General features: G+C 32.8%; 1 protein-coding gene across 4 annotated transcripts in view; it reads left to right on the forward strand.

Moving 5' to 3' along the window:
- The window catches only part of DYNC2H1 (dynein cytoplasmic 2 heavy chain 1), a 320,182-nt gene that overhangs the window by 128,450 nt on the left and 173,020 nt on the right, over window positions 1-18,712 (forward strand). For 3 of the 4 annotated variants that reach the window (XM_066371476.1, XM_066371494.1, XM_066371505.1), the window contains exons 58-66: window positions 599-722; window positions 1,738-1,859; window positions 4,554-4,640; window positions 7,880-8,006; window positions 9,519-9,660; window positions 10,624-10,733; window positions 15,248-15,268; window positions 16,479-16,577; window positions 17,940-18,063. In XM_066371476.1, coding sequence (XP_066227573.1) covers window positions 599-722; window positions 1,738-1,859; window positions 4,554-4,640; window positions 7,880-8,006; window positions 9,519-9,660; window positions 10,624-10,733; window positions 15,248-15,268; window positions 16,479-16,577; window positions 17,940-18,063 — 956 coding nt within the window. The remainder of the gene's footprint in view (window positions 1-598; window positions 723-1,737; window positions 1,860-4,553; window positions 4,641-7,879; window positions 8,007-9,518; window positions 9,661-10,623; window positions 10,734-15,247; window positions 15,269-16,478; window positions 16,578-17,939; window positions 18,064-18,712) is intronic. The other variant, XM_066371485.1, reaches the window with a different exon arrangement.

The following is an 18,712-nucleotide window of genomic DNA, read 5'->3' on the forward strand; positions in this document are numbered from 1 at the left end:
GAGAACCTTGCACTCTGCAGAGACAGAGTAAGCGGGAGCCTCATAAATACAAGAAAATGTATACTAGAAATGACGGAGCATTTACTGAATAGGCATCAGTGCAGCTTCAGGTTTCATATTATAACAGTGTTATGATATTCAGTTCCATTATAGGATTTAGGCTGATAGTAAAGTCCTTTTCTGTCTGGATATAGGAGAGAAGATTTAAGTTCAGATAACACTTTATGTGCCTATCTTCCTACCTTAGAAAGCAGAAAAAATTCTAGCATATTCTGGAACATATGAGTACCCAGTAGTTCACATAAAGAGATGTGGGTAGAATAACAGGATTGTAATTTTTTTATTTTAGTGCACCAGGTTATTCACAGAATATTAGGAAAACTGTTATGTAACTTTTTGGGGCTCCTCCTTTTTGTTTAATAAAAAAAACTTGAATAGTCCATTTGAAGCTTATATACGTCAGTCCCCTATATTTTTGTTAGCTAATAGATTAACAGTATTGCATGCTGTTAGTAATAGATAACAGTATTTGTTAATTTAACATTTTGTAAGAAATAGCAAATTTAACCTCATTTGAAGTACTGTACTTTAATTTTAGTTTCCTTGCCAAAAGAGGTGTGAGAGAAGACATAGCAACCTTTGATGCACGAAATATTCCGAAGGAAATAAGAGAGAGTGTTGAAGAACTTCTTTATAAAAATAAAGGATCTTTTGATCCAAAGGTAATTTTTAAGAGTTATGCCATAAATTCTCTTTCCATACTATATAATATCCTGCTTATTAAAAAGTGATGACTTATCATTATCAAAGCTTAGGTTGTCTAATAACTGTAAGTTCAAAAGAAATAAACTCTACGTACTATAGGTAGTAAGCATTCACCAGCAGAATTTGGTAAGCTGGAATCCAGGATGGAGGCAATTGGTGCATATTTATTATCATAAGTGATTTTTGAATATTCCTGTCTGCTCTCAGTGGTAGCTTACCAGTCTGTTGTGTCTTAAGTTCCAACTTCCCTGGTGTGCTTTTCTTTCTTCCTGTGTACATGGCATATAAAAACAGGTACCTGTGTTAGGATACTATGTTTAGTTTCAGTGAATAGTGTAAATTCCATGATTCTGGTATTTTTTTAGAGCCCTTATTCAAAATGTTATGTACATCTTCTTTGATGCTAATAACAATGGTTTGAAATATGTTTTTATTTAATAAAGATGTATCCTATGTGTAGAAGAGAAAGAATTGATGCTTGAACATTGTTATGGACAGACATACATTCATTATAAATGTGAAAGAGTACTTACTATATCAATAAAACATCATTATATTAAAGACTGTATGAGGTTTAAAAAGATTTTGAAGCAAAAACTAAGAAGTACTGTATTTTTCGCTCCATAAGACGCACCTGACCATAAGACACACCTAGAGTTTTAAGGAGGAAAATAAGAAAAAAAATTCTGAACCAAATGGTGTGTTAAAATATTTAATAAAGTACCATATTTTTACTCCATAAGCAGCACGGGCATTTCCCTTCCTCTTTAGGGGGGACAAGTGTGTCTTATGGAGTGAAAAATGTGGTACCTTAATCAAAATAGCAATTCATTTTGTTTTTATTTTAGCTGTATAACAAAACCTTTATTTTGAGGGGTGATTTATGAAATAAATGCTTAAGTAAAATATACTAGAATTAACTTTGCTTTTATTTGAAGTTAAGATGCTGGGAACTTCTGATGTGTTTTCCAGAATGCTAAGCGTGCCAGTACTGCAGCTGCTCCTCTGGCTGCCTGGGTCAGAGCCAATGTGCAGTATTCCCATGTCTTGGAACGAATTCAGCCTTTGGAAACTGAACAGGCAGAATTAGAATCGTAAGTGACATATAGAATATAGACAACTCTAACATTTATTTTCATCAATTTGATGACTTAGTTATATAAGTAGGAATTTTTTTTAGGATTTCTTGTCTATATCTAAGAAAGAAGGTTTTAGACATTTAGTAGGAGATTTGTTTGTTTTTGCCTTCTAAGGTTTAGAAAATGTTTAGTATGTATTTTATTTATTTTTTATTATTTTAATTAGTTAATTAATTTTTTAGGTAAGAGAAAGGGAGATAGTGAGACTCCTGCATGTACCCTGACTGAGATCCACCCAACAACCCCATCTTGGACCAATGCTTGAGTACCGAGCTATTTTTAGCACTTAAGACTGATGCACTCCATTGGAGCCATTTTCAGCACCTGGGGCTATGCTCGAATCAGTCAAGCCACTGGCTGTGGGAGGGCAAGAGGTGGAGCAGGGAAAGAGTGGTGATGGTCACTTCTGTGTGTCTGGACCAGAAATTAAAACCGGGACGTACACACACCAGGCCGACACTCTTATCCACTGAAATACTGGCCAGGGATAGTGTGTATTTTAAACAGAAACATTATCTGGGCAGGTAGGGGGAAAATTTAATCGTTTATTTCTGGGACTTAAAAAGTCTCAATTTGCTATTGCTACTAGGTCTGCATTGTAGTTTATCTCATTTGTTCAGATGCAGACTCAGAGGCATGTTGTGCTCGTGATTGTTCAGTTATTTGAATTATCTATTTTTATCTAGACAAGGAAGATTTTTAGCCCCCTAAACTTCTTAATTTTCTTAATGTAATTTTGTAAAATTAATTGTGTTAATTTTTTCATTATTTTAACCATATAAATATTTTCCACAGCTGAGAAATATTTAACAAGTATATTTATTTCCTTGTATACCTCTTTGTTATTCTTAATATTAATAATTGCCTGATTTTTTTCAATTGATTACTTTTTGCTGTTTATATATCACATATTTATTCCTGGACTTCCTGTCAGACCTGAAAATATATTTAGAATCTATGTGTTCTGTTTATTTTTTCTTAGCATAACCCATACTAGAGCCTTTTGTCCTTCTGTTTCGATGTGGATTAGTTCTTTAGTTCTTCCCTGGGCCTGCTGCTTACAGCCATTGAGACTTCTTTTCACCATTTTCCCGGGGATTACCTTTGTCTCTTTTCTGATTGTATTCTTTTATTATGGGCTCCTGCCTTTCTCTTTCTCAGTTTAGTCCTTCATTTTTCTAGAGCACCTCCTCCGCATTAGCTTCCTAAGAAAGGATAAATGGGATAAAAAATATTTTGATGTCTTTCAATGTGTTAAATTACCTATAGCATATCATTATGTGATCAAAACTGAGGCTGGTTTTATAATACTGGGCTAGAAGTAGTTTAATCTGAAAATTTTGAAGCCTCATTCTGTTGTTATGGTTCTCAAAGTGTGGTTCCTGACTGGGAACTTATTGAAAGTACACATTTTTGGCCCTGGCTGGTTGGCTCAGTGATAGAGCGTCAGCCTGGTGTGCAGGAGTCCCAGGTTTGATTCCTGGCCAGGGCACACGGGAGAAGTGCACATCTGCTTCTCCACCCTTCCCCCTCTCCTTTTTCTCTTAACTCTTTCTTCCCCTCCACAGCTGAGGCTCCATTGGAGCACAGTTGGCCCCTTGTGCTGAGGATGGCTCCATGGTCTCCACCTCAGGCGCTAGAATGACTCTGATTGCAGCAGAGCAATAGCCCAGATGGGCAGAGCATCGCCCCCTAGTGGGGCTTGCTGGGCAGTCCCGGTTGGGCTCATGGAGGAGTCTGTCTGCCTCCCCTTTGCTTCTTACTTGAGGGGTGGGGGAAGTACACATTTTTGAACTTCAGTCATACTTAGTGAATCAGATACACGGCAGGGGATGGGAGCCTTGCAGTCTGTGTTTTGACAAGCCCTCCAGGAGGCTTCATACAATTGCCCAGCAATATGCACCAATTTGGCCTGGCCATTTGATAGCTACCTCTTAATGCTTGTGAGTATTTTGGAGGGAAGAGGTCAGTCATTTCTCCAGAGGAATCCTCATAGCTTCCATCTAGGGTGTGAGTAGGGGTGCACGGAGGTGATGGGAGGGTATGAGCTTAACTTTCTGGATTGTGTTAAGAACACAGTTTGGGGAGGCAATCTGAGTAAAACTCTATATTATATCTACTATTAAGCAGTCCTCCATATTTAGCTCTATTATATCTTCAGAGGTACCTGTTGTCTACATGTCATTTTAAAGTTTTTCTAGCTTCTCTTTCTGAAACTATTTAACTTTTGATCTTTTGCATTCTTGTATGTTATCATCTTTCAAAATTTTATTAAATTTCTATTTTGTAATATTTTTCTCCTTCATTATCTTTCTTCATGTTCATTTATATATTTTTTATTCCCTTGGTCTTATTTGGTAGAGTTTAAGAAGGGAGAGAAGATAAATGACTATGTTTACCATTTTATTCTAGTAATCTGAACACACAAGCGTTTTTAAATACAGACTCCTAGAAGTGGTATAGTTAAGTCAGAGAATATATTTTTACTTTGAGCATTACTTTTCAAATCAAATTCTAAGTAAAGTTATGACTACTGAATTAATGACTATTTTATTTTCACTTATTTATTACAAGATTACATTTGAAAGTGCTATTGCTGTATTTGTTGATATCTAAAATAGAATGACATAAAATTGAATTATATTTTAGAAATTTAAAGAAAACTGAAGACAGAAAAAGGAAACTAGAAGAGCTTCTTAATTCTGTTGGTCAAAAAGTATCAGAACTCAAAGAGAAGTAAGTTAAGTTTTAAAGTGTATTTTGGGTATTTGAAAACATATCTCAATTACTTTCTTAATTTTGAAAATCTTAGTTATAATTACTGTTTTCACTTCTTGTTATTTATCATTCTAAAATTGGGAAAGGTATAAAGTAATAGAGTATTTTCTTTAAGATTCTATGATAAGAACAAAAATATTTTAAATTTTCATTGGTATAGTTATCACACAATATGTATTTATTTCCAAGCATTGGAAAATTGAGCAAGATGAATCAAATGTAATTAATTTATGCTGAGTGCATTTGCATTTGGTATTCCTGTTTCTTTATTGATTTGACTTTTATAATTTAGACTCCCTTATTTCAGATGATGCTATTCTATAATCATCTCAAGGATGTATGATCACATGAAAAACAATCTATTACTTTAACTTTGTGTTTTTGGTATTGAAAATATATTCCATGTGCAAATGTTGGACTTGAATTTAAGGATCATTTATGAATATTATTAATCTTAAAATCTTTCATGTACCTCTGGGTTTTGTGATTGATATTTAATGTAGAATAAAAACATTAGTATGGGAATTATTATAAATGTGTGAATTTTTTTCTTTAAGAATAAAGATTTAAAAATTGAGAATATAGTAGTCCCCACTTATGTGCAGGGGATACGTTTCAATACACCCTCTTGATGCCTGAAACTGTGGATAGAACAAAGCCTGTTTATACTGTGTTTTTTCATATATATATTTATATGTACATATGATGAAATTTAATTTATGAATTTGGTACAATAAGTATTAACAATAAATAATAAAATAAAACAATTATAACTATTTCATAATAAAAGTTATGTGAATGTGGTCACTGGGTTCAGGGGATCCCTTGGTGAAGTCTTCACATTTACACATTGCTTCCTGGGGTAACATCAATCATGACACATTTTCTGTTTATGTCTCCTACCCCAAATTTGTGCATAATTTTGTCGTTTGAAGTGCAACAGCAAAACCAGTATGAATTTTTTTCTCCTTTTTACAATTTCATGGATAGAAGATTCATTCATACTATAGATCTTAGCAAACTCAGCATACAACTTTTTTTTCTTTTCTTACTAATAATTTAAGAACTTACACATTTTCACTTAAACAGAGCACTTTAGTTTCTCTTTGGCATATCCGTCCTGCTAGCATCACTACATCTGTGCTTTGGGGCCGTATTTAGTAAAATAAGTGATATTTGAACACAGCACTCTGATACCTGATAGTCTATCTTATGACTGTGGGTAGCATATAGAGTGTGGAGTCACTGGAGAAAGGGATGGTTGACTTCCCAGGCATGACACAGCTAGATAGCCTGAAATATCTTCAGACTATTCAGAATGGCTCGCTATTTAAAACATATGAATTATTTCTGGAATTTTTCATTTAAATGTTTTCTAGTATGATTGGTGGCAGGTAACTAAATCTGTAGAAAGCAAAACTGCAGGGGAGAGGAGACTACTGTGTGCGATTAAATATAATGTGTTATCCTTTGCTTTCTGTTTTATGTGTGTCCAGTATTTATTGCGTAGTTGAATTATATATATGTCAAATGTTGTACTAGGCACTTTGCATATTTATTTTTTAGAACTTAAAAAACAATACTGAAATGTTGATATTCTTCCATTTTGCATATTAGGAAGCTGAAGATTAGAAAGGCTATTTTTGCCTAAGTTGAGCAGCTAGTAAATGATTAAGCTAGCATTGGGGTCTAGCTTTGTCTTAACTCCATAAAGTTCCTGTTTTTAATCACTATACAGTATTAACAATGTTTTTGGAAGAGTTCTTCAGAGGCAATAAATTGTACTGTAAATTTTATAGAAGTTAGTATCAGACACACCCATATATGAATATTTAGATCATGCACTAATTATTGGTGAGACCTGTAATAATCTGTTTGGATATGTTTTCACATCCTAGGAATTTTTTCAGCTCTTATGTACTTATTGAAGTACTAAGTAATCATGTGGGGTATTACTATTATATTTAATAAAACAATAAATTTTTACAGGTATTTTTTTAAGGAAAATGATTCAAAAAGAGTTATAAATTTTGGTAAATGGGGCCCTAGCAGTTGGCTCAGTGGTAGAGCATCAGCCTGGCATGTCGAAGTCCTGGGTTTGATTCTTGGTCAGGGCACACAGGGAAACACCCATCTGCTTCTCCACCCTTCCCCTTTTCCTTTCTCTCTGTGTGTCTCTTCCCCTCCCACAGCCAAGGCTCCACTGGAGCAAAATTGGACCAGGCGCTGAGGATGGCTCCATGGCCTCTGCCTCAGGCACTGGAATAGTTCTGGTTGCAATGGAGCAATGCCCCAGATGGGCAGACATCGCCCTCTGATGGGCATGCTGGGTGGATCCCACTGTGGCACATGTGGGAGTCTGTCTGTCTGCTTCCCCGCTTCTCGCTTCAGAAAAAATATGAATAAAAAAAAAAACTTTGGTGAATGGGCATATAGGGAGAAAATATATAATGGACTGCATATTTGAGGTGAATTTAAAATTTTTATTTATATAGTTTTTTAATTTAATTTTTACATTAATTTTAATTGGATTTATTGGAGTGACATTGATTAGTAAAATTATATAAGTGTCAGGTGTACAGTTCTACAAATCATTTGTTCATTGCACTGTGTTTACCACCCCAAGTCAAGTGTCTGTCCATCACAATTTATCCTCCATACCTTCCTCTACTTCTCTCCTCCCCCTTTCCCTCTGGTAATCACCATACTGCTGTCTGTGTCTGTGAGGGTTTTTTTGTTTGTTTGCTTGCTTAATCCTTATATTTTTGATAACTAGGTATTTAAAAGGATGAAAGTGAGGAGTGAGGTAGGGATAAGCAAGGCAAATGGAACATACTGAAGAAGGGCACAGCAGATGCAGGATGGTACAGTTTCTGAGAATAAATACTATAGTGTTTACATATAGTTTTGCTGGGCTGAAATAGAAGGAAACAACACTGAAAATATTAATTGGATCAATCTAATGACAGGGTTTTGAATGTCATGTGGAGAAATTTGTACCGTAGATGAACACCCTGTGAGAATTCTACGCACACACAAAAACATATATTGGTATATGTGCCTGTTCTATTAATGATATTTTGAACACAAATATTATATTATTATTAATGAAATTTTCATATAAAAGTTCACTTTACTGCCCATGGCTAATTTAATCAAATCTCGCTTAAATTTATTTTTCTTTAATGTTTTCATAGATTTCAGAACAGGACTTCAGAGGCTGCCAAACTTGAAACTGAATTAAGAAAAGCACAAGAGACAATTAAAGCTGCAGAAGTCTTAATTAATCAGCTTGACAGAGAACACAAGAGATGGAATGCACAGGTTCGTTTGAGAGAGAAAGATCATAAAAAAGCTTTCTTTAAAATACAGGATTCTATAATGTAATATATTTGTTAAAAGAATAAAATGGAGAGAAATATCCATTAACTTCAGTTGGCTTTGCGTAAATGATTTAAATATTAATGGCTGTTATGTGAATTAATCTTTAAGCAACAAATCTTTATATAAATGGATTTTAGATGAAGCAACCTGTTCCACTTTTTCATTTAAGTGACTGAGGGGAAAGGCAGGGATGAAAAACAATGCTGGAAAATGGAGTATTCTTTAGAGATATTTTCAACCTACCTTTACCAGGACACTAATCTTAGGATTTGACACTGTTAGCCATTTATTTCTTCTTGACATGCTCTATTAAAGTGTTATCTCTTGTTTTTGTTTGTTTGTTTTTCATTAACAAGTTGGATTCCTTACCTCACCACATTCTCCTCATCTGCTCATCCAGTGTCTGATTGGCCTCAGTATTCCTCCCTCAACTCCTTTCTTTGCAACTATTCAGGGGTTATTTCATCCAGAAGAATGTCACCTATATTATGATGCTGACCAGAGCTGTATTTCTGGACTGCTGAGTTTTAAATTTGTATTTCCAACTATACTTTAGATATTTGCATTTAAATGTCTTGCGAAGTCAAACATGTCTAAATTAACTGATTTTCTTATCCCACCTCTCTTTTATTTCTTATCTTTCATAGGCTTCTTTCTTGTAGGCATCAAAATGAAAAATATGTGGTTGTCTTAAATTCTTCTTTGTTTACTTGTCCTAATCCATTTGCAAATATCTCTCTTATTTGTCTTTCATCCTTAATGCCAATTCTTTTCTTTTTTGATCCTGAATCTCCCAGCATAGCTCACTCCACTCTGACCCTTTCATTGGTTCATTTTGTATTTGTCAGTTTAATTATCTTTTTAAAACGTAGTCTACAACATCACTCACTGCCCTGTTTAAACACTTTCAGTGGCTCATTATTACCATAGGTTAAAATATAAGTTCCTTCACAGGGAATGGGAGACCTTTCACAATGTTTCGCCCTCCAATCACTCTCCCTCTCTTTTTCATTACTTTTGTATTACTACCCTTTCTGCTCAAGTATATGTGCTAGCCTCACTATGCTTTTAACTGATGGGTCTCAATGATTTGTTTTATGCCTTTGTTCATGTTCTCTGTATCTTAATTGTATTTTATGAAGTGATGCTGATTCACAGTACATTTTTAACTATGGGATAAAAGTTCTGCTTTTGTTAAAATCATTAGGAACTTTCAATGACAAAATACATATCTTTGCAAATATATTGGGGTTTCTTACATTTGTTTAATTTGGCAGGATCAAAGGTCTTGTTGATATTTTTACATGTTGACAATTGAATTCAAGATAGGGATTATTATTTTTAACCTATGAATGATTTTTTTTATAGTCAGAACTCTAATTTATGCAGTTGTTATTTTTTCCATATTAAAATGTATCCACACATCACTCTTTCTCTCTCTTGATTTTCCAGGTTGCAGAGATAGCAGAAGAGTTAGCTACCCTTCCTAAAAGAGCTCAACTAGCTGCTGCTTTTATTACGTATCTTTCTGCGGCTCCTGAGGATCTGAGAAAGACCTGTTTGGAAGAATGGACCAAGGCAACTTGCCTTGAAAGTTAGTATTTAGTTATTCATAAATTTGAAATTTCAATATAATATGTATCTTTTTTGTCATTTTACTTTTTTAAAATGATAAAAATTTTCTGTAAGTTAAAACATACCAGAACTATTTTAGATTTGTTGAATTCTAAATATGTTCCGAGACTTGTTTTGTGATAATGATTCTTCTGTTCATAAAATAACTCTATGAAACTGAGACCAATGAATTATTTTTGATATTGCATTATGCAGTTAAATATTTTATTACTTTAATTTTTTTTTTTACTATTCAATGAGAAGAGGGAGGCAGAGAGACAGATTTCTGCATGAGCCCCAACCGGGATCCACCCAGCAAGATCATTAGGGGTCGATGCTCTGCCCATCTGGGGCATTGCTCCATTGCTCAGCAATCGAGCTCTTTGTAGCACCTGAGGTGGAGGCTATGGAGCCATCCTCTGCGCCTGGGCCAGCTCGCTCCAATCGAGCCAAGCTGCTGAAGGGGAAGAGAAAGGGAAAGACTGAGAGAGAGAGAAACGAGAGGGGGAACAGTGGAGAAGCAGATGGCACTTCTCCTGTGTGCCTTGACTGGGAATTGAATGCAGGATATCCACACACCAGGTTGATACTCTACCACTGAGCCAACCAGCCAGGGCTTATTACTTTAATTTTTTACAGTAATTTTATATCTTGAGATTCAGGAACCGCAAAATTACTAGTGAATTTTATACTTTTCACAAATTATTATAGTTGTGAAACGTTTATTTAATAGATAATATGTAAATTAACTAAGTTCTGATTTTTTTGCACTTTTTTTTGTAAACTTATTTTCTCTTTAGCTTCTTATACTAAATAGGGAAGAATGGATTTAATATTTAAGGTGGTTATGATGTTTTTATTTGAGTATATTTTAATTAGTTGTATCCTCTTGTCATTGCAAGATTGTTATACTGAAGTATTACTGATATCTTTAATTTGACAGAATTTGATCTGAGGAGATTTCTTTGTACAGAAAGTGAGCAGTTAATTTGGAAAAGTGAAGGCCTACCATCAGATGACCTTTCCATAGAAAATGCTATAGTTATCTTACAGGTAATTAATCAATTTTAGGTTTTTCATTATAAGTATTTCTTTTGAATGTTGCTCCAGGAAGTACCTTCTTTAATTTCTTTGGCTTTCCCATTTTTCTCCTATTTACATAAAAGTGAAAATATTTTGCTAATGGAAGTCCATTTATAATTCAGGTTGTGAATCTATAATTTTTAGTATAATCATTTTTTATTGTAGTGGCTTTATTTTGTTGACAAAATATTCTAAATTGCACTCCCTAATAATAGAAATATTTTAGTAATAATGGTTGTATAGTTTCTTCATCTAGCATGTTTGATTTTATGTTTTTATTTTGTTTTGTAAAATAAAGTTATACAAAGTGAATGAAATAAGTTTTGGCTTATACATTAGATATGACCATATGCATATTTTGGAAAATTGTCCTTTCACATAGTGTGTGTTTTTCAAAAATCATTTAAACTTGAAATTATTATAACCTTATTAGCAGCGAATGTGAAAAACATTTTAATCATGTATACAAACAGGTCATTTCTTTGAATGAAGTTTGATTTTTACCATTAACTTAGTTTACCATTCTGTTCTAGAGCTTGGAAGATATTTTTTTCCCTTGAAAAATATGATTTCTTCCCTCTTCTTTCTATCTTAAAAGTTTATATTTCATAATATCCATTTTCTCTTTCCTCTCTGCAAACCCTTCTCTCTGTCCCCACACATTTCCTTATTCCATAATTCCAAAGTCTCAAAGAAAACATGAACACTAAATGCTCCTCTTTAGGTAACATAGGTATAGTATTTTAGATGTGTATGTTCATTCCTGGATAATTTAGTTTGATTAGTCTTATTAATCAGCTGATATATTTTGGTTTATTACACTGGTATCTTACCAGTAGATAAGTTGTTGATCAAAGATTAAGTAGTTTTGTCTTCTTTTAATTTGGTTTGACTTGTTCTATAATTTATTTTTTAAGATCTTTTATTATTCACACTAGAATCACAGATCTGAAATTCTAAATGTATATGTAAATAAATTCATTATATCATTATAAACTATGTGATTTTTATGCTTTATTCCTTCTCCAAGAATTTATAATCAACTCATATTTTCTTTTTCAATAATATAAGAAAGCAATCATTTCCAGATTTAAAAAACACCATATAAATATTCTTCTTTTTTTTATTTTGTAAGTAATTTGGCAATAGTAATGAGCTTTTAGATAACATATTTATCACAATTTATTTTTACTGAGGATAATTTAATTTTTCTTATAAAATTACTTTTGTATTCTGATTTATCTATAAATGTAAATATAAGAGAAATTGTTTTTGAAGTTAATTTTAATAAGGTTAGATTTATATTTAATATTTCCAGATTTCTTAGAGATAGTTATATGCATTTATATATCAAACCAAAAACCATTTGGAAAATTTGTTAGGATAATTAATTATTTTGTTGAAATGATTTTGCCATTATAGTCAACGCTGTGTCTCAATTATGAAGTATACTAGATTTAGAATAAGCTATTATGGTTCAGGGTGTGATCGAATAGCACATATCGTTAACATCTTATTCACATCACCACATGGTGTATGTGAAATTAGATCTCTAAGTATACAAATTGGATTTCTGTGAAGTCTTCTCTGAGAAGAAAAGGCTAAATGTAATGAATTTTTTTTTTTTGAACCACATATCACATCTCCTTGGTAACTCTACTAGAGCTTCTCTGAGTCTCCCTCTCGGTGGAGGCTTTCCCACATTTAAGGCAGTAGTCACCAATGTATTGGTGCTACGAAAAGCCTATTGTGTCAAAATTATTCCTTTATTTGTCTTACAAAGATGCTTCAAAGTCTCATATTTGTGTTAAGCTAAATATTGAAGTGCATGCATTGTCTGGGAGAGGAAATAGCCAAATAATTATCCATCACTGGCCTTGAAACAAGAATTAGTTTTATTAGAATAGGTGAAAGCTTATGTGACCTATGTCCTTGAAGAGCAGGGAAAGAGCTTGGTCATGATGACCACATGTCCTGGATTGCTATGATTTATGCATATTGTTGTGATATAATTATTAATAGTTTTCCTTTTACTCTTAAAAGTGTTCTAGTTTTAGTAATATAGTTATAATTATATGACATTTTTAGTTCTGTAGGATTCAGTGGAGAATGGAGAGAGTATAAGGTGATTAGAAACTATAGAAAAGTGTGAGTGAAAGAAGATGGAATATGATTAATTTAAATATCACTGTATAGTATTACCTTGTTTTTTTTTTAATCTTGCAGCATTATTTTTCTTGGGAAGAGATATATTGAGTACTTGATTTTTATTGTATATAAGTTCCATTTCAAATTAATTTTTTTAAACCACTTAGAATTTCTGAGATTATTTTTCCTTCTTGCCATTCAATATATGATGAGGAAATGCAAACTAATTTAGTATTAGCCTAAAGAATATGAAATTATGAAGGTAAATTACATAGGGAATTGTGTTTTTTCTCCAAATAAATCATAAATAAATAATAATAATACATGTAGTACTTACTGTGTTGTGCATATATTATTATTTAAGAATTTTTACAGGTAAAACACTTAAATACTTAACTCATTGAATTTTCAGATCAGCCTTATCTTGTAGATACAGGAATTAAAGCAGAGAAGGGTTAAGGCTGTCCAAGGTCACATAGCTGTCAAATGGTAGAGCTAAGATTCAAACTCTGCCATCTACCCAGTCTGTGCTATAAAACTGCCTCTCATACCTGTGCACATGTATGTTTCTGTATATGTTTACTTTATTAATTCTGCATTATTCCTATTTTGTAATTCTTAGCTCATCTTAGTTTTATTTATAAAATGTTTCTATTCTCTCACAGGTGTTAAAAATAAAAATAATAGTATAGAATATCCTAGATATTTTAAAATAATCTCTTTCATAAATATCTTATGTCCAATCTCCCCTCCTCCCAAGAATATTACCTGGAGCTCCCTTTCTAGCTAGTTCAAGCTCTGTCTCTTTATTAATCATCATCATCATCATCATCATTATTATATTAGTATTATTTTAGTGGAGAATCTTTAAGTGGTCAAGTACAGGACATTTAAGCAAAAAAAAAGAAAGAAAAAAGGAACTGATGCCTTTAAAGAACTGAGGTGTTCAGAAAATTGGGACTGGCTTTAGGATTCAAATGGTTTTACCAGGACATCACTCTTGGTCTCCATTTGAAGACCTGGATTCATTCTCAGGTTCTCTCAACCCTGGTTAAGGAGTGTTATTGGTGACTTCAGACTTCCATTATCAGAATGTATGTTTCCAGACTAAAGATATGTCTTCACCTTCTGCCCTCTTCCCTTCTTGTTTCTTAGTACATTTGTCATCACCCCAAAAGGTTTCTAATTGGTAGCTTGAGTCGCTTGCTCGCCCCATGAGTGTAGTGCTTGATGATTGATAATCTAATCAGAAATACAGTGAGTAGAAAAGATGCTAGCCACTCTAATAATTTTTCTCTTCCCCCCTACTCCCTATAAACTGCTTCTCACTTATTTTCTACTGGTGCAGATGTCACAATCTTGGCACAGTAATGAAAGCTGAAAATCTGCAATGTATTCTCACTGAAATTTATATTTAGTTACTTATTCAACAAGTCTTGTGAAATCTGTTTTCAAGGATGTAATGGTTTTGTTGTGTTCTAACCACATCCACTGCCAGTGGCTTCATTTAGGTTGTCATTATTTTGTACCTGGATAAATACATTATTAGACCAGTTAGTCCGTTGCCCTCAGTATCACTTCCTTTACTGATGTTGTAGTGATAGTTCTAATTGTTAATCTGATCATGATAGTCCCTAGATTAATATATTTAAGTACTTTCAATTCCCTGAAATATAAAAATTTCATTATCCTTAAAAATGACATGAAAAGTTCTTTGTGATCAGAAAGGCTGTGATTACTCCTGCCATTTGATATACAGCATCTCTGCCTGCATTTCTTTTTTACTCCAGTGTGCCAAACTACTGTTAGTTTTCCAAATGTGCGCAGGCTCTTTATCCTCTCTCCATCATACTGTCGTATTTGCCTGAAATGTTTTTCACCTCTTTGCCATACTAAGTCCAATTTCTCTTTCTAGTTTGACTTGAATTGCTTCCTAGCAGCTTCTCCTAACTTCACCTGTGATTCTTTAGAATATTGTGTACTTTTTCATTATAAAATTTTTATTTTGATTCTTTATTGGATGTGACGTCATTAAGTGTAATGGGATGTATCTTGTTAAGTTCTGATCGCTCACACTTTCTTCCTGTGGTGTTGTACAACATATGGTAGCTGAATGAATAAAAGTTTGGCATTTTTGGATCTACTATAATTTGTTAACACTGTTAATTATGAAACACAGACCTAAAATATGCCTTAGAGATTTTATCTAAATCTCTCTGTGGAAGTATAAATAAATGAATGCAAACTTATGAACTTATAAATACTCTTTCAAATTCTTAAGACTATTTTTTGCACTAAAAACATGAAATTTTATCTTTTTTTTTTAACTGCATCAGATCATTGGTTTGAAATCATGGGTAAGAACTTTTTTAAAAAATTAAAATATTTATTTTCATGGATAGACAAAATCTCGTTAACTGGTGAAATGCTTGCCATTGAATGCTAACATAAAAAAAGATCTAAAACCTAGCTATAGTATGTTTCATACTTAAGAGGATCTTTGCTAACCCTCTCATTTTGTGGGAATAGCAGATTTATATGATGGAGTAATAAGTGAAACTTTTCGTAACAGATTCTGGGTGAAGATCCCACAGTGGTGACACCAAGGGAACTGGGCTGGGAGCAGTCCATTCTGGGTGTAAGCAGAAAGCGGATGTATCACCTGGAGAGAATTTTAAAACAATGATAGAGCTGTTCTAAACTCAATCCGCTCTTTGTTATTACTACATGCTGGTGATTTTAAACAAAATTGCTAGTAAAATTCTCTTTGTCCCTGGGGCACATGGTCCCCATTACCTGCCTCCTTGATATGTTACTGAAAACATCTTGCTCTCATCTCAGTTCTAAGTTTTTGTTTGACTTTACTGTTATCCCTATAGCACACAACTATATTACAATTTTTGAATGTGAACATTTAAGAAAAGTTAGGTCAGCTATTGTTATCTAACACCGATATACTAGGTAACAATGATTATTAGATGAGTTTTAAATTTACTATATATTTATCCATATATAAATTGATCATTTATATATATAAATACATATCTATGTATACATATAGGTACATATGTGTGTGTGTGTGTGTGTGTGTGTATATATATATATAGTTGGCTTCCTTTCAACTGCTAAGTAGCACTGGGCATTGGGCACTTTCACTCATTTCTAACTTTGTTTGTTTCAGAGTTTAATTAGTGCAGGGTATTCTGTAATGTATTTAATTCCTAGGTTATTAAGTCTTAAATTATAAACTATGTGATTTTTTTCTTCTAGGACACTTCTTTCATAATATGAACTATGTACTGCTTTATAACATTGTTACTGTGTAGTAAATAAGACTATGCTTACTTTACTGTGGTTAAATTTAATTACCTAATATTAATTACTAATCACTCTAAAATTTATTAATGTGTCCTCTCATGAAGCTAAAAACTGTGCCTTTAATTCTTCCTCATGGTTGTATATTTATATTATCCAAAGCCTAAAAGAAAAACTAACTCAGTAATTGATTAATAAATTTTAGGAAATTATATCCATTTAATAAAAGCTTATAATTTCTTTTTGAACTAGAGTCGAGTATGCCCATTTCTTATAGACCCTTCCTCCCAAGCTACAGAATGGTTAAAAACACATTTGAAAGATTCACGATTGGAAGTTATTAACCAGCAGGTGTGTATAACTTATATCTTAGGTAATGGCGTGTTAGAAGAGAACTCTGTGTTTGTAATCAGATAACGTTTTTTGAGCTGAGTCCTATTAACTTACTTGCTATGGGACATGGGGAAAGAAATATAACTCTCTTAGCTTCAGTTTTCTAGTTTGTGAAATTAGATAAGAATATTTGTTTGTATCTTTGTAAGTGCAGGGCATTGATTTAAGTCCTGGGAATTTAATGGAGAGTAAAATAGTCACAGTTCCAGCCCTTGTGGAGATGACAGTCTAATAGGTTAGAGAAACAAGTAATGAGCATTTACACTAAATTGTGATTGAAGGCGCAAGTATAAGATCTTATAGTAATAAGAGTTAATAATTTGGCTTTGAGAAAGCCCCCTAGGCTTTTTGTATACTTGCTGTTTCTCTCAGTGTCTCTTATAATTTCTTGCTTGTGTAACTCACCAAAAATATCTTTGATGTGTCCTAAGATTTGACATATTGTCAATGAAATTTAATCATATTCTTTTGGGTTATGACTTATCACTGTCATATTTAAATTTATGTTTCCAAGGAAATTATTCTTAGCCAGGTTATTATTATTATTTTAAGAAAGGCCTAGTGTATGATTAATTTTTATAACTATTCTTCAGGTGATTGAAAAATTACCTCTTTAAAATGTATTTCACTTATCAAATGGGGATATTTACTTCATTTGTGCTAAGAATGATTGTAAATTCAATAATACATATAATACTTTAATGTCAAAGCTATGCAGTAGGATATCTTAAATAATTATTACTTCAGATATTTATTTTAACCACAGTTGGAGGTCTAGAATGGTATTTGAAACTGCTCTTTTCCTAGCCATAAAGCTTGGAAATTTTTGCATGGTTATAGAATTTTGTCTAAAGGTTCATTTCATCATGATTAGGCCTACTATATAAAGAAAAGTTTACTATATTTATCATCTTTTCTTCTTCCAGCCAGTGTTTGATTTTGAATATAATCAAAGTAGTTCATATTAAGAGTTGGATCAGTAACTTAGTGTATATAGAATTTGAAAAATTATTTCTGCATCAATTTTTAATTGTAATGGAAGATTGAAAAAAGGATTTTTATTGTTAATGTAAAAATCCTTATTTTTCTTATATGGTTATTTAAATTATTTACGAAATTTATTTGATAATTTATTCAACTAAAACGATTCATTGCCAAATACTTATAACTAGAAAAAAAATCATAAATCATTTGAATTGCTAACATGCATATCAAATTTTTAAATATTTATAGTGTTCCTGTTTATATTTTTATTTATCTGTATGGCTTTTTTTAAATATTAAGGAAATAAAGAAATTAATTTGCATTTTTTTCTCTTAGGATAATAACTTTATCACAGCTCTTGAGCTGGCAGTACGTTTTGGGAAAACCCTTATCATACAAGAGGTGGATGGTGTAGAACCTGTTCTTTATCCATTATTGAGACGAGACCTGGTTGCTCAAGGTAAGTATTTGACAGACTTCAGACAGTAATTATTTTAAAATTTTTCAAAGTAATTAACTTCATAACTGACTTTTGTCTTGCCACTGAATCTCAGGAAACAAAAACTTTTTTGGGGGAGTGATGGTAATGTTATTAGAATCTAATAGTAACAGCAAGTAAACACAGTTTTGAGGTGACTTTTTTGAAGAGTCACTGTGTTGGGGGGTCTCTAAGACTCTTCCTTGTCACAGTGTTTTATTAGGAAGACTCACAGGACCCAGCATAGTTACAGTAATAGCTAAAATTTATTTCAGGGAAAGGATTAAAAGCAAGGTCAGCAGAGAGAAAAGGCACATAATGTAAAGTCTGGAGTCAAGAAACCAGGTGCAAGCTTCCAAGAGTCTTTCTCCATTGGAGTCATGGAGGATGTGCTGAATTCCCCAGCCCTGAGTTGTGACAACACTTATGAAATGTTATCTACCAAGGAAACTTTACTAGAGACTCAGCGCCCAGAGTTTTTACTAGAGGCTGATTCTGTAAACACATTCTTCCTGGCACATAGCAAATTTCCAGACTCCCCTGAGCAAAGTAGGTATTCATTATAAACCACTTTAAAAATTTTTTTTTATTGATTGATTTTTGGTAGAGAAGAAGAGGGAAAGAGGGAGAA

The sequence above is a fragment of the Saccopteryx leptura genome, chromosome 1 (assembly GCF_036850995.1).
Source record: "Saccopteryx leptura isolate mSacLep1 chromosome 1, mSacLep1_pri_phased_curated, whole genome shotgun sequence".
Classification (NCBI taxonomy): domain Eukaryota; kingdom Metazoa; phylum Chordata; class Mammalia; order Chiroptera; family Emballonuridae; genus Saccopteryx; species Saccopteryx leptura.